The following is a 15394-nucleotide window of genomic DNA, read 5'->3' as shown; positions in this document are numbered from 1 at the left end:
CACATATTTTGTAGGTGGTGAGGGCTCATGTGTTAATGCTTTGCTCATCAATTAGCATGCAGCAATGCCGAATCGCTGATTAGAGCAGACAAGCCTCCTCGGCTAAAAAAAAAAATGTTTAGTGCGTGGGTAGCACACCTACATTTGAAACTTACCACAGGATGCCTCAGTGCGCTCTGTAGTGACACGCCTCCTCAGCTAAAAAAAAATGTTAGTGCATGGGTAGCACATCTACATTTGAAACTTACCACAGGATGCCTCAGTGCGCTCTGTAGTAAGCCCTTTTAATCTGCAGTAAATATGCATTAGTGCTTACCACAACTTAGTAAAAGGACCCTTTAGTTTTTGGAAGGAGGCAGAGCATGAGAGATATTTTGTGGGTGAGAGAGAGGGTTCTGTTGAGATGGTGGGAGGGTCTGGGAGGGGTTATATGCCCCCCCCCCCCCCTTCAAAACAAAAAATCTAGGTATATGGTTGTGAGTTTACAGGTTTTGGGGTATCTGTTTAATATTGCTTCAGTTATGAGATGGATTTAATTGTATTATGTTTAATGCTGTTGTATTTTTACCCTTTAATAAAAAGACCTTAAAAAATTAAAAAGGTAAAGAACACAAGAAACTATCTTAAAAGGGTTGAAACTCAGCGTGGTTTAAGTGGGCAGGAGACGTTCCTCTCAGCTTAAACCTGGCTGAGCAGGCCAACTGCCGATATTCAGTGGTAATCAGGCAATGTTGCTGAATATCGGCTCCGACTGCTGTGGCACTGCCTGCGTAGTGCTAGGTCTGGGAGTGGAGTCAGAGAGGAGCCAGTAGTTATGTGGGCACCAGGCATATTCAGTGCCAGTGCTTGCATGGCTAAGTGGGCAAATAGGATCACACTGAGCTGTCCTAAATTAGACCACTTAGCTATGCAGGTGCCGGCACTGAATATTGCTGGTACCCTCATAACCTCAGGCTCTTCCCTAACGCCTTCCCCTGTAGTGCTCCTGACCTGACCACTTTTTTTGCGGCGGTCAGAGGCGATATTCAGCGGCACTGCCCACTTTAGTGCCACAGAATGTTAGGGAGTAGGCAGTGACAAGTGATTTAATCAGACAGAAGCCTCTCCTGCCCACTCAAATCACTTTAAATATCGGCCGGATTGTTGCTTTTTTAGGGGTGTTGTGGGTTTTCATATCTTCATACTTTTTTTTCTTTTCCCCTTCCCTTCTCTGGCAGACTGGATGGACCATGCAGGTCTTTATCTGCCATCATTTACTGTGTGTGGGTGTCTCCCCCTTCCCCTCTTTTTTTTGAACCTATGTTTTCCTAGGTCCACTAATCTCAAAGGTTACTCTCAGCTGACCCAGTTCAACCACGTTGCATTTTTTTGAATAAATCCTCTGAAGGATGTATGCAGGATTCATTTGTGGACATTTTTATTTCTTTATTCATTGGGTACTGGTTCATATTGCCTAGTTATGTGTTTTATTTTGATTTTTATGCAATGAATTTAGATTTTTGGTTGGCTTGAATATTGTTTGATTTATACTCTTTTTATTTATTTATGGAGAAATTAGGTCTTAAATAAACACATTTTCTTTCCATTAGTCCTTCCCACTATTCCAGAACCTGTGGGATAGTTGTGTCCATCAACCAGCAGGTGGAGATAGAGAACTGAAAACTGAGCTGAGACATATCTCTCTTGGCATCCAGTCCAGCTCCTCAGTATTTACGACATCGAAAACTTCAGCAATGGCTTGGACCCAACCTCTGGAGAATACCCAGCAGACTGAACCTGGTCAAAATTTGCTCTCCTCACCGTTGAATCAATTACCCATGCGACTCATAGGTTCTCCAATACCCACTGCAAATTGGACACCTGCCCCAGCCATCTACTTAAATCCGCTCCCGACCGCTTCATAGCAGACCTCACATCCCACCTAAACTACATGCTTCAACAAGGTCTCTTCCTTGAGGAATATGGCAACATCCTACTCACCCCAATTCCAAAAGACACCAAGAAAAAAACAAACATACTCGCCAACTACCGGCCAGTTGCATCTATCCCACTAGCAGTCAAACTGATGGAGAGCATGGTGACCAAACAGCTTACTGATTACATGGACAAATTCTCAATACTACATGAATCACAATCAGGATTTCGCCCCCTCCATAGTACCGAAACTGTGTTAGTCACTCTCCTGGCCGAATTCAAGCAGGAAATAGCTACAGGTAAAAGCATACTTCTCCTCCAACTCGACTTGTCGAGCGCACTCGACATGGTAAACCACAATATACTACTAAGACTCCTAGACTACATCAGGATAGGTGAAAATATACTCAGCTGGATCAAGGGTTTTCTAACCACCAGAACATACCAAGTGAAATCAAATTCAAACATATCACCACTGTGGAAAGCAGACTGCGGAGTACCTCAAGGATCACCACTATCGCCAACACTTTTCAACATAATGATGATCCCGCTAGCTAAGTCCTTATCCAATCAAGGTCTCAACCCATTCATCTATGCAGACAATGTCACAATATACATTCCCTTCAGACATGATCTGACAGAAATCACCAATGAAATCAAGCTCGGTCTGAACACTATGGACTCATGGGTAAACTCATTGCAACTGAAACTGAACACTGACAAAACACACTGCCTCATCTTCTCATCTCAACACAAAACGAACAAACCCACAACCATAAACACCCCAGACCACACCCTCCCTACCTCAGATAGCCTGAAAATACTCGGCGTTACAATCGACCGCAACCTTACACTTGAGAGCCAAGTGAATTCCACAACAAAGAAAATGTTCCACTCAATGTGGAAACTTAAACGTATAAAACCTTTCTTCCCGAGGGAAATATTCCATAATCTAATACAATCAATGGTACTAAGCCATGCAGACTATTGCAACGGAATCTATGCGGGATGTAAAGAACAACTCACAAAGAAACTCCAGACCGCTCAAAACACAGCAGCCAAGCTGATATTTAGTAAAACACGATTTGAAAGTGCCAAACCCCTCCGAGAAAAACTGCATTGGCTCCCAATCAAAGAACGTATTACCTTCAAAATCTGCACCCTGGTCCACAAAATTATCTATGGGGCAGTCCCAGGCTACCAACCAGAAACACAACCAGATCATCACAAACTTACCTAAACCTCCACTACCCAAACTGCAAAGGACTCAAATACAAAGCAGCCTATGCATCCAGCTTCTCCTATATAAGCACACAACTATGGAACTCACTGCTAAACGCTGTGAAAACAACCTACGACCATCTAAACTTCAGGAAATCACTAAAAACCAACCTGTTCAAAAAGGCATACCCTACCGACCCAACATAAATGCCTACACTTTGCAACACAGCAAAACCAAAGCTCGTAATGGACACTATAACCTCTCCTCTCTTCGATCCCAATTGTGCCTGAACCTTAATCGACCACATCACCACCATGTATTTGTTTCTCTACCGGATTTGGCGAATGCCTTTACAGTACTATGTAAGCCACATTGAGCCTGCAAATAGGTGGGAAAATGTGGGATATAAATAAATAAATAAATAAATAAGGATAATACTCAGAAACAACAACCTTAAACAACTCACTAACCTAACACTAACCAGACAGGCAAACATTTGTGGACCTCTCTAATCTCTGGACAACTTGTAGAGAACAAGAGATAAGTAGGAAGCACCGTGAAAGGTGACAGTTGTTATTTGACTCATTACTTTGCACTGACTAAACATCTCAGAAATCTCAGGCAGGCCTCTGGAATAGTGGGAAGGTCTAATGGAACAAAATTATCAGATAAGACATAATTTCTCCTTCCATTACTTAGCTTGCCACTATTCTGGAACCCTAGAGGGGGTAGGATCCTGGTTCTACCGCCCTAAGGACCGAAGCCCCAAAACTGGTTTCTGACCACACTAAATCAACTACATCACCGCCTTACAAATATCTGCCGGAGACAGTAAGATAGTTTCTGCCAAGGATATTGCTGTATACCTCGTAGAATGAGCCCGTAAGGCCTGAAGAGCTTCCCCACAAACAAATAGGCTGATGCGATAGTCTCCTTTAGCCATCTAGCAATTGTGGGCTTGAAAGCCATGAGGCCAAGCCTCTGTTTATTACAGCATAGTCTGTCCGATTTGCCCAGGATATCACTGTATGCCTCGTAGAGTGAGCCCATAAGGCCTGAAGAGCCTGCTTCCTTGCAAGCAAATAGGCTGACACGATAGTCTCCTTTAGCCATTTAGCAATTGTGGGCTTGAAAGCCATGAGGCCAAGCCTCTGTTTACCAAACAACACTTGTGACTTCCAGATATCTAATGAGGACTCTACGCACATCGAGAAGCTTCAAGGAAGAATATTGAGCCACTTCATTCTCTCTGCAAAAGGACAGAAGCTCCACAGATTGGTTGAGATGAAATACTGATACCATTTTTGGAATAAAGCAAGGAGTCACGTGTAGAGACCCCTCTGCTTCCGAAAAGTGGAGAAAGGGATCCCGACAAGAAAGAGCCTGAAGCTCTGAAACCCTATGTGCCGATGCAACAGTCACCAAGAACGCTGGCTTTAGTGTAAGCTCTTTCACAGAGGCCTTCCAGAGAAATCAGAAGGAGGCTTCCGAAGAGCCCAAGGGACTAAATTAAGGTTCCACTCTGGACATGGCATACATTTCTCAGAAAGCACCCACAATCAGCAGTATTATATACAAACATTGGCATGTTCTGTCAATACACCCAGAGTTCAGGGAGCGCCCGAAAATAGCTTATAGGCGACAAGCTAATGTGGGAGAATTATTAAAAAGATCAAGAAAGAGAGAGGAGCAAGGCAAACATTCCCCGTGTGGAAGATGTGTGTATTGCCGTTATTCTTTAAATACTGGAAAGATAGCTATACCTCACTGTAATAAGGATTTCATATTAAAACACAACACTAACTGTAATAGCTCCCAAGTTGTATACTGTATCATGTGCCCTTGTGGATTATATTATATAGGTCACACCAAACGCCCTTTAAAACATAGGTTAGCAGAGCACATAAGTAATATTCGATTGAAAAAATAATGTGTCCTTTAGTTGCCCATTGGTATGATCATAATCACACTATTGAACAACTAAGATGTGTGATACTGATACACATTCCCCCTGATCGATTTAGGGGGGAAGGAAATATCAGTTCCCGATTGTTAACTATAGAACAGAGATATATTTATATGTGGCAAACAGTGACTCCTAAGGGGTTAAATCAGGAAGTAGAGTGGATATAAGAGCCTGTCTCTTTAAGCTAAGGAGGTGAGGCTAGGCATTCTGGGAGAATATAAGTCAGGGCGTTTTTACTTCTCACAACACATTCAGAGCCACGGCAGTTGATTTCTGACCTGAGAAGGGTTCATGCTGGCAGGCTGCCAAGCAGATCAGCTTAAGTAAGTGAAGATTTATGTATAGTATATAATAGTTAAAGCATAATAAGTAGATTTGGAAACTAGAATTGAGAGAGTGATAATGCAATTGTATTATTGTAGATGATATGGTGGTTCCTCCTGAGGAAGAAAACGAAATGCGGTCCTGCATAGAGGAACCGACGTTTGGTTAAGGACCACAGCAAATTTTATCATGAGTAACTCATTCCTCCAACGTAGTGCCTGAAGAGTATTGAAAGCAGACTCATTTATTTATTGAGGAAAGCACTGGAGACTTTTTGCAAACCCTCAAAATAGACATTGTAAGAAAGGGAAACTGGAAGATCAAAGACAGCAGAATTACAAAGGATGTTTGCCTTTAATTTTGTGTAACACTGTGATATTTATTTGAGGAATGTAAAATGTGAAATATAATGTGCAGTGCAATAATATTTAAAACAGCAAGTTGTATAAAACTTTAAACGCTTATAGAGTCACTAAGCAGACACGATACAGGAGTGAATGGGTATGAAAGACAGAAGAGAGTTGTGTGTGTATTTACAGATTTTAAAATGCACATGAGCAGGTTTTGAAGCGCATGTGTTCAATAAAGAGTTTTGTATTTCAACAGTCTGGAGCAAATTTGTAATTTATAACACGAAGGCTCCGGTAGTATATTTGAGTCCCTGATTGTACAATATAATAGATATACAAAAAGGATGCCATAAGCAGCTTGCTCCCTGCAAGAATTGAACGTTATCTGGGTGAGTCACAAGAGACATTTTCTATAGTCGCCCCTGAACAGGCCACAGCCACAACCTGAACTTTTTGAGAACCCAACGCTGATCCTTGCTGAAGGCCTGCCTGGAGAAATGCTAGGATGTGCATGATCTGACCAGAGAAGGGAGAAAGTCCAAGCTCAAAACACCAGCCCTCGAACATCCACCACACCCTCACATATGCCATGGATACAGAGCATTTCCAAGCCTAAAGTAAGATACCGTAAGACCAAAAGGGTATAGATCCTCCATGATCACCGGAGCTTGCTTCAGTAGGTTGTGTACCTGCAAAATACAGCGAGGATCCCCATCCAGCAGTCGAATCAGGTCCGTGTACCACAGCCTCTGTGGCCTATCTGGAGCTACAAGAATTATTTGACTTCGGTGCAAAGCAATCCTTTTGAATATGAGGAGTACCATTAGCCAAGGAGGGAAGACATACAGTAGATGTGTCTCCGGCCCGGGCTGTAGTAAGGCATCGATCCCCATTAAGCCCCATTCTTTCCAACAGCTAAAGAACTTGGACACTTTCCGTTTTGATGCCATCAAGTCCAGAAGTGGAGAATCCCATCAGTCTAATATGAGCTGAAAACACTGGCTGGAAAGTTCCCATTCTCCCAAGGTCCAAGGACTGCCTGCTGAGAAAGTCTGCTTCCACATTCAAGGACCCAGAAATGTGAGCTGCCTCCACCACCATCGGACTGCTGCAGGTCCCACCTTGCTTGTTGATATAAGCCACCACCATTGCATTGTCGGAAAAAAATCAGACTGGAGCCCCTGCCAGAAAGGCAGCAAAGTTGCAGAAGTCATTCTGCACTGCCCTGAGCTACAAGCAATTTATTGACCACTGACCACTGAGACTCTTGTTCCATCTATGTGCCCTGTGCCAAATTGAACTTGTAATGAGCTCTCCAACCTGACTTGCTGTCATCCATTGTCACCACCTCCCATTGTGTTATCGGAAAGGGAGCTCTGATAGTCAAATTTCTGGGAATCACCACCATTGCATACTCCATCTGGCAACCAGCATCTGAGGAAGATGAAGACTTAGGAGACCAACGGCTGAGAACAGACTCCTGTAAAGGCCACCTATGAGGCCTTACCCTTGGCACCACTTCCATCGCCACCGTCATTGACCCCAGAACCTGGACATGGTTCCAGACCCTGGACCTGCCATGACTGAGGAGAACACAAATCTGTTGAACCAGCTTCGACCTCCTGCATTCCATGAGCAAGATCCTCTCCCTTGCTGTGCCAAATAGAATGCCCAGATACTCCAGCATCTGCGAAGGTGTCAGTCTGTTCTTCTCAAAATTGATCACCCAATCCAATGACTGCAGAAGACAGACAACTGTCTGTCACTGTCACACTATCCAAATAAGATGATGTACGAATGAGCCAGTTATCGAGATACGGGTGAACTCTGATTCCCTGGCACAGAAGGAAGGTTGCCATCACCACCATAACCTTGATAAATGTTCTGGGTGCTGTGGGAAGACCTAAGGGCAAAGTCCTGAACTGGAAGTGACAGCCCAGCACCACAAAACTTAGAAACCTATGATGTTGCAGCCATATGGGTATATGCAAGTACATCTCCTTGAGACTGAGGGCAGTGAGAAATTTTCCCACTTGAACTATTACTACTACTACTTAACATTTCTAGAGCGCTACTAGGGTTACACAGCGCTGTACAAATTAACAAAAAAGGACGGTCCCTGCTCAAAGGAGCTTACAATCTAAAGGACGAAATGTCAAGTTGGGGTAGTCTAGATTTCCTGGGTAGAGGTGTAGTGGTTAGGTGCCGAAGGCGACATTGAAGAGGTGGGCTTTGAGCAATGATTTGAAGATGGGCAGGGAGGGGGCCTGGCGTATGGGCTCAGGGAGTTTGTTCCAAGCATGGGGTGAGGCGAGGCAGAAAGGGCGGAGCCTGGAGTTGGCGGTGGTGGAGAAGGGTACTGAAAGGAGGGATTTGTCTTGAGAGCGGAGGTTAAGGGTAGGGACGTAAGGGGAGATGAGGGTAAAGAGGTAAGGAGGGGCTGCAGATCGAGTGCATTTGTAGGTTAGTAAGAGAAGCTTGAACTGTATGCGGTATCTGATCGGAAGCCAGTGAAGTGACTTGAGGAGAGGGGTGATATGAGTATATCGGTCAAGGCGGAAGATAAGACATGCAGCAGAGTTCTGAACGGTCTGAAGGGGGGATAGATGGCTAAGTGGGAGGCCGGTGAGGAGTAGGTTGCAGTAGTCAAGGTGAGAGGTAATGAGAGAGTGGATGAGAGTTCGGGTGGTGTGCTCAGAAAGGAAGGGGCGAACCAAGGCTATGACCTCTCTTAGTATTTCCATGTAAAAGAAGGACAGTCAGAGGAAGAAATTTAGACCTTTGAGATCTAAGACTGGATGAAAGGTGCCTTCCTTCCTTGGGACAATGAAGTAGACCGAGTATCTGCTTTGTCCCCTTTTCGTCCTGGGGAACTGCAACAATGGCCTGGAGTGCCAGCAAGGTACCTATGGTGGCTTGAACCTGGACCGCCTTGGTTCCCTTTCGATAAGGAGACCAAGAAGAGAGGAGAGACTGGGCAGGAGAAATCCAACTTGTAACCTTTTGTAAGAATATCCAAAACCCACTGGTCTGACGTGATTTGGTCAACTCCTCCCAAAATTCCTGAAGACATCCTCCCACCGGAGGAAGAGAAGAGTAGACGAGCCTTGCATCATAAATAGCATCTGCCAAATAGACCAACCCCACTTCCATCTGGGCATTATGGTGCCTGTCTTGTGTTGCAGACTGCTGATGTCATTTCAGACATGGTATTGCCACGAACAAGCTGCACACTGTCACTTGAAGGCCCAAAGAGGGTGCTTCAAAGACTTGTTTTAGCAAGTCTTCTAGCTTCCTATCCTGTAGGTCTTTTAGAGCAATGCCCCCTTCCACCAGTAAAGTGGTCTTCTTAGTTCGGTAAGGTGGTCTTCTTAGTCACCGCTGTAAAATGGAGTCCACCCTGGGAAGCTGCAATATCTCTTTCTCCTCCAGAACCAATGGGTAGAGATGAGCCATGGCTCTTCCCAATCTCAGCCCCGCATCTGGAGAGACCCATTCTGCTGTAATCAGGATCTCTAAGCCCCCTTATGATCAATGAAGAAGGAACTCCTGATGCTGAAGCAGAAGGCTCCTCAATGAAAAGCAGTTTTCAGTTATCTCCACTTGCTGGTTGATGGGTAGAACTATCCCACAGGTTCTAGAATAGTGTGAAGCTATGTAATGGAAACTTTTTTTTTTTTACACATCTTTGTATTTGCTCTTGTTTGCTATGCCTGAAAGCTAAAGAATTACAGTAAATTACATGCAATAGTTTCCAATGTCTTGGTGTCTAATTGTGGCAGCTCCAGCGCCGACTCAAAAAGTGAATCCAAGATTGGATCATTCAGCTTTGCTCTTACTTCAAACTCATAGAGCAGCAAAAGAACATCTGTAGGGTCTCTGGAGAAATCCCCTAACATGGAGAAGATAGAGAAAAAGACAGAATGTGAGAGAGAGACATAAACAAGATACAAGATTAACAGAAAAAATAAAAGATTTCACACAAAATGTTTAAGACAGTAGAAACCTCTAGTGTTTCTATTAATTTCTGTATATGTGACCTTTTATGCCACTCAAGTGCTTTCCAGAAATTAAAGGGCTTATTTCCCAAATCCTTTAAGTGCAATGCAACTCATATGGACTTAGCAGGTTTTAGAACTAAACCCTTCAATTGTGAGGGCTCTCCTTACCAGTGAGGAAATAGTAGGAGGAGATATCACGTTGCAAGGAAAACTGAATGATATAAATATGAAGCTCAAAGGCAATTTCTTGTCTTTGGCTGGCTAAGCCATACACCAGGAACTTATTGCCTTTAGTTGGCAGAACCACTGCACCCTAAAAGAGTTAGAGAAATGACTTTGCCAGCCAAAAATTGCTATCACATGTGTAGTGACAGGGTTTGCTTAAGCCACTGCACTTTCCAGTACATATTCCTAAGCTCACTTCACTTCATTTCTTCATTTGATATACTGCTTTCATCAAACAAACCATGTGGTGAGCAAGTCTATAAAGGGCAACTAATTAGAGCCTATTCTATAAAGGAAGGTAGACACCTATCTTCCTTTATAGAATACTACCATAACCAGGTATATACATGCATATATGGCTATATGGTTAGGCACAAGCACTTACACCAGCCACAGAGCGGCTAGGGCTCTTTAGCGTGGAGAAAAGATGGCTGAGGGAAGATATGATAGAGATCTATAAAATAATTATGTTCCTACCCGAAACCTCCGCTCACAGGCCAAATCCCTCCTCTCTGTACCCTTCTCCACCACCGCCAACTCCAGGCTCTGCCCTTTCTGCCTCGCCTCACCCTATGCGTGGAATAAACTCCCTATGCCAAGCCCCCTCCCTGCCCATCTTCAAATCCTTACTCAAAGCCCACCTCTTCAATGTTGCCTTCGGCACATAACCATTATACCGCTATTCAGGAAATCTAGACTGCCCCAACTTGACATTTAGGCCATTAGATTGTAAGCTCCTTTGAGCAGGAAATGTCCTTCTTTGTTAAATTGTACAGCGCTGCGTAACCCTAGTAGCGCTTTAGAAATGTTAAGTAGTAGTAGTAGTAGAAAAGACGGCTGAGGGGAGATATGATAGAGTTCTATCAAATAATTAGTGGAGTGGAACGGGTAGACGCAAATCGCTTGTTTACTCTTTCCAAAAATACTAGGACTAGTGGGCACGCAATGAAGCTACAAAGTAGTACATTTAAAATGAATCGGAGAAACTTTTTCTTCACTCAACATGTAATTCGACATGGTCAACCATGGCATATTATTACACATCCTGGAATACTTTGGAGTGGCAGGCAATGTTCTTAACTGGTTTAGAGGATTCTTAACAACAAGATCCTACCAAGTAACAACTAAATCGGAGATATCAGCCCCATGGATACCCGAATGCGGAGTTCCCCAAGGATCCCCCCTCTCACCAACACTCTTCAACCTAATGATGATTCCACTTGCCAAGCTATTAGATAATCAAAATCTCAACCCATACATATATGCAGACGATGTCACGATTTACATCCCATTCAAACATGACCTAAAGGAAATCACCAATGAAATCAACCAAAGCTTCCAAATCTTGCACTCATGGGTGAATGCATTTCAACTAAAACTCAATGCAGAAAAAACACAATGTCTTATAATCACTTCACAACACAACACAAATAAATTCTCCACCATAACCAACCCAAACTTTTCCCTCCCCGTCTCAAACAATTTGAAAATTCTGGGTGTTACCATTGACCGAAATCTTACACTTGAAAACCACGTGAAGAATATAACTAAGAAAATGTTCCGTTCCATGTGGAAACTCAAAAGAGTTAAACCATACTTCCCAAGGGCCATCTTCCGGAACCTGGTACAGTCAATGGTATTGAGCCATCTGGACTATTGCAATGCACTTTATGCTGGCTGTAAAGAACAGACCATCAAAAAACTTCAAACAGCCCAGAATACCCTGTCCTCACTTGGATTCCAGGGCTCTGTCCTTTCCTGGTTCTCTTCCTACCTCTCCCTCCGCACCTTTAGTGTTCACTCTGGTGGATCTACTTCTATCCCTCTGCCTGTTGGCGTACCTCAGGGTTCTGTTCTTGGTCCCCTCCTCTTTTCTATCTACACTTCTTCCCTTGGTTCTTTAATCTCATCCCATGGCTTTTCCTACCATCTCTATGCTGATGACTCCCAAATCTACCTTTCTACCCCTGATATCTCACCTTGCATCCAAACCAAAGTTTCAGCGTGCTTGTCTGACATTGCTGTCTGGATGTCTCAACGCCACCTGAAATTAAATATGACCAAAACCGAGCTTCTCATTTTCCCCCCCAAACCCACCTCCCCGCTCCCCCCGTTTTCTATTTCTGTTGATGGCTCTCTCATTCTCCCTGTCTCCTCAGCTCGAAACCTTGGGGTCATCTTTGACTCTTCTCTCTCCTTCTCTGCTCATATCCAGCAGATTGCCAAGACCTGTCGTTTCTTTCTTTACAACATCCGTAAAATCCGCCCCTTTCTTTCCGAGCACTCTACCAAAACCCTCATCCACACCCTTGTCACCTCTCGTTTAGACTACTGCAATCTGCTTCTTGCTGGCCTCCCACTTAGTCACCTCTCCCCTCTCCAGTCGGTTCAAAACTCTGCTGCCCGTCTCATCTTCCACCAGGGTCGCTTTACTCATACTACCCCTCTCCTCAAGACCCTTCACTGGCTCCCTATCCGTTTTCGCATCCTATTCAAACTTCTTCTACTAACCAATAAATGTACTCACTATGCTGCTCCCCAGTATCTCTCCACACTCATCCTTCCCTACACCCCTTCCCGTGCACTCCGCTCCATGGATAAATCCTTCTTATCTGTTCCCTTCTCCACTACTGCCAACTCCAGACTTCGCGCCTTCTGTCTCGCTGCTCCCTACGCCTGGAATAAACTTCCTGAGCCCCTACGTCTTGCCCCATCCTTGGCCACCTTTAAATCTAGACTGAAAGCCCACCTCTTTAACATTGCTTTTGACTCGTAACCACTTGTAACCACTCGCCTCCACCTTCCCTCCTCTCTTCCTTCCCGTTCACATTAATTGATTTGATTTGCTTACTTTATTTATTTTTTTGTCTATTAGATTGTAAGCTCTTTGAGCAGGGACTGTCTTTCTTCTATGTTTGTGCAGCGCTGCGTATGCCTTGTAGCGCTATAGAAATGCTAAATAGTAGTAGTAGTAGTAGTAGTAGTAGTAGACTCATATTTGGGAAAACAAAATATGAAAGTGCAAAACCCTTGAGCAAGAAACTGCACTGGCTTCCACTTAAAGAACGCATCACATTCAGGATCTGCACAATTGTTCATAAAATCATCTACGGAGATGCCCCAACCTACATGCTAGACCTAGTGAACTTACCACCCAGAAACGCAAACAAATCTTCCCGCACCTTTCTCAATCTACACTTCCCCAGTTGTAAAGGATTAAAATACAAACTATCTCACGCGACCAGCTTTTCTTATATGGGCACACAGCTGTAGAATGCACTTCCAACTCACCTGAGAGCGATCAACGAAGTAATTAACTTCCGCAAATCTCTGAAGACTTACCTCTTTGACAAAGCCTATCACGAGAACCCATAGATAACCATAATACAACACCTTTCCAACTTTAAGCAGAATGTATCTCTCTACAACTACTTGATCAAATCCTTTTGTCTTCCTTGATTTCTTTGTAACACCAAGTGTATACTTCTTTGTAACATCAAATGTATACTTCATCCTGTATGGTGATGCCACAACAGGTCTTTGTAAGCCACATTGAGCCTGCAAATAGGTGGGAAAATGTGGGATACAAGTGAAATAAATAAATAAATAAATAAATAATTAAACTCTGGAATTCATTGCCAGAGAATGTAATAAAAGCCGTTAGCTTAGCAGGGTTTTAAAAAGGTTTGGATTGCTTCCTAAAGGAAAAGTCCATTATTAAAATGGACTTGAGGAAAATCCACTGCTTATTATATTTATAAGCAGCATAAAATCTAGTGTACTGTTATGGGATCATGGGGCTCTTTTACTAAGCTGCGTAGGTGCCTACCCGCACCCAACGTGCCAAATTGGAGTTACCACCTGGTTACCACATGGCCCTTGTGGTAATTTCAATTTTGGCGCGCGTCTGAAAAATATTTTTTATTTTCTGACGCGCAACAGCTACGCGCATCAAGTGGAATTTGATGCACGTAGACCATTACTGCCCAGTTACCGCATGAGACCTTACCACTTGGTCAATGGCTTGCAGTAAGGTCTCAGACCCAAAATGGATGCAGAGCAATTTTCATTTTGCCGCACATCCATTTTTGGCAAAAATTTTAAAAAGGCTTTTTTTTGTAGGTGCGCTAAAAAATAATCCTGTGTACACCCAAAACACGTGTCTGCTCTACCGCAGGTCATTTTTCAGTGCATCTTAGTAAAAGGACCCCCTGGGGTCTGTGCTGGGTCCGTTGCTTTTTAATGTATTTATAAATGACCTAGAGATGGGAATAACTAGTGAGGTAATTAAATTCGCCGATGACACAAAATTATTCAGGGTCGTCAAGTCGCAGGAGGAATGTGAACGATTACAGGAGGACCTTGCGAGACTGGGAGAATGGGCGTGCAAGTGGCAGATGAAGTTCAATGTTGACAAGTGCAAAGTGATGCATGTGGGTAAGAGGAACCCGAATTATAGCTACGTCTTGCAAGGTTCCGCGTTAGGAGTTACGGATCAAGAAAGGGATCTGGGTGTCGTCGTCGATGATACGCTGAAACCTTCTGCTCAGTGTGCTGCTGCGGCTAGGAAAGCGAATAGAATGTTGGGTGTTATTAGGAAGGGTATGGAGTCCAGGTGTGCGGATGTTATAATGCCGTTGTATCGCTCCATGGTGCGACCGCACCTGGAGTATTGTGTTCAGTACTGGTCTCCGTATCTCAAAAAAGATATAGTAGAATTGGAAAAGGTAGAGCGAAGGGCGACGAAAATGATAGTGGGGATGGGACAACTTTCCTATGAAGAGAGGCTGAGAAGGCTAGGGCTTTTCAGCTTGGAGAAGAGACGGCTGAGGGGAGATATGATAGAAGTGTATAAAATAATGAGTGGAATGGATCGGGTGGATGTGAAGCGACTGTTCACGCTATCCAAAAATACTAGGACTAGAGGGCATGAGTTGAAGCTACAGTGTGGTAAATTTAAAACGAATCGGAGAAAATTTTTCTTCACCCAACGTGTAATTAGACTCTGGAATTCGTTGCCGGAGAACGTGGTACGGGCGGTTAGCTTGACGGAGTTTAAAAAGGGGTTAGATAGATTCCTAAAGGACAAGTCCATAGACCGCTATTAAATGGACTTGGAAAAATTCCGCATTTTTAGGTATAACTTGTCTGGAATGTTTTTACGTTTGGGGAGCGTGCCAGGTGCCCTTGACCTGGATTGGCCACTGTCGGTGACAGGATGCTGGGCTAGATGGACCTTTGGTCTTTCCCAGTATGGCACTACTTATGTACTTTTGTACTTATGGGTCGGTCACTGTTAGAAACAGGATGATGGGCTTGATGGACCTTTGGCAATACTTATGAACTTATGTATGTACTAAATCATTGTGCCAAGATTCTAGAGAAACACATG

General features: G+C 43.7%; 1 protein-coding gene across 1 annotated transcript in view; it reads right to left on the bottom strand.

Moving 5' to 3' along the window:
* TEX11 (testis expressed 11) overlaps window positions 1–15394 on the bottom strand; it is a 278077-nt gene that overhangs the window by 28672 nt on the left and 234011 nt on the right. The window contains exon 18 of the mRNA XM_030210589.1: window positions 9519–9668. Coding sequence (XP_030066449.1) covers window positions 9519–9668 — 150 coding nt within the window. The remainder of the gene's footprint in view (window positions 1–9518; window positions 9669–15394) is intronic.

Source organism: Microcaecilia unicolor, chromosome 7 (assembly GCF_901765095.1).
Source record: "Microcaecilia unicolor chromosome 7, aMicUni1.1, whole genome shotgun sequence".
Lineage (NCBI taxonomy): Eukaryota > Metazoa > Chordata > Amphibia > Gymnophiona > Siphonopidae > Microcaecilia > Microcaecilia unicolor.
Note: the sequence above shows the minus strand (reverse complement) of the source record. Positions and strands in the feature narration are given on the sequence as shown.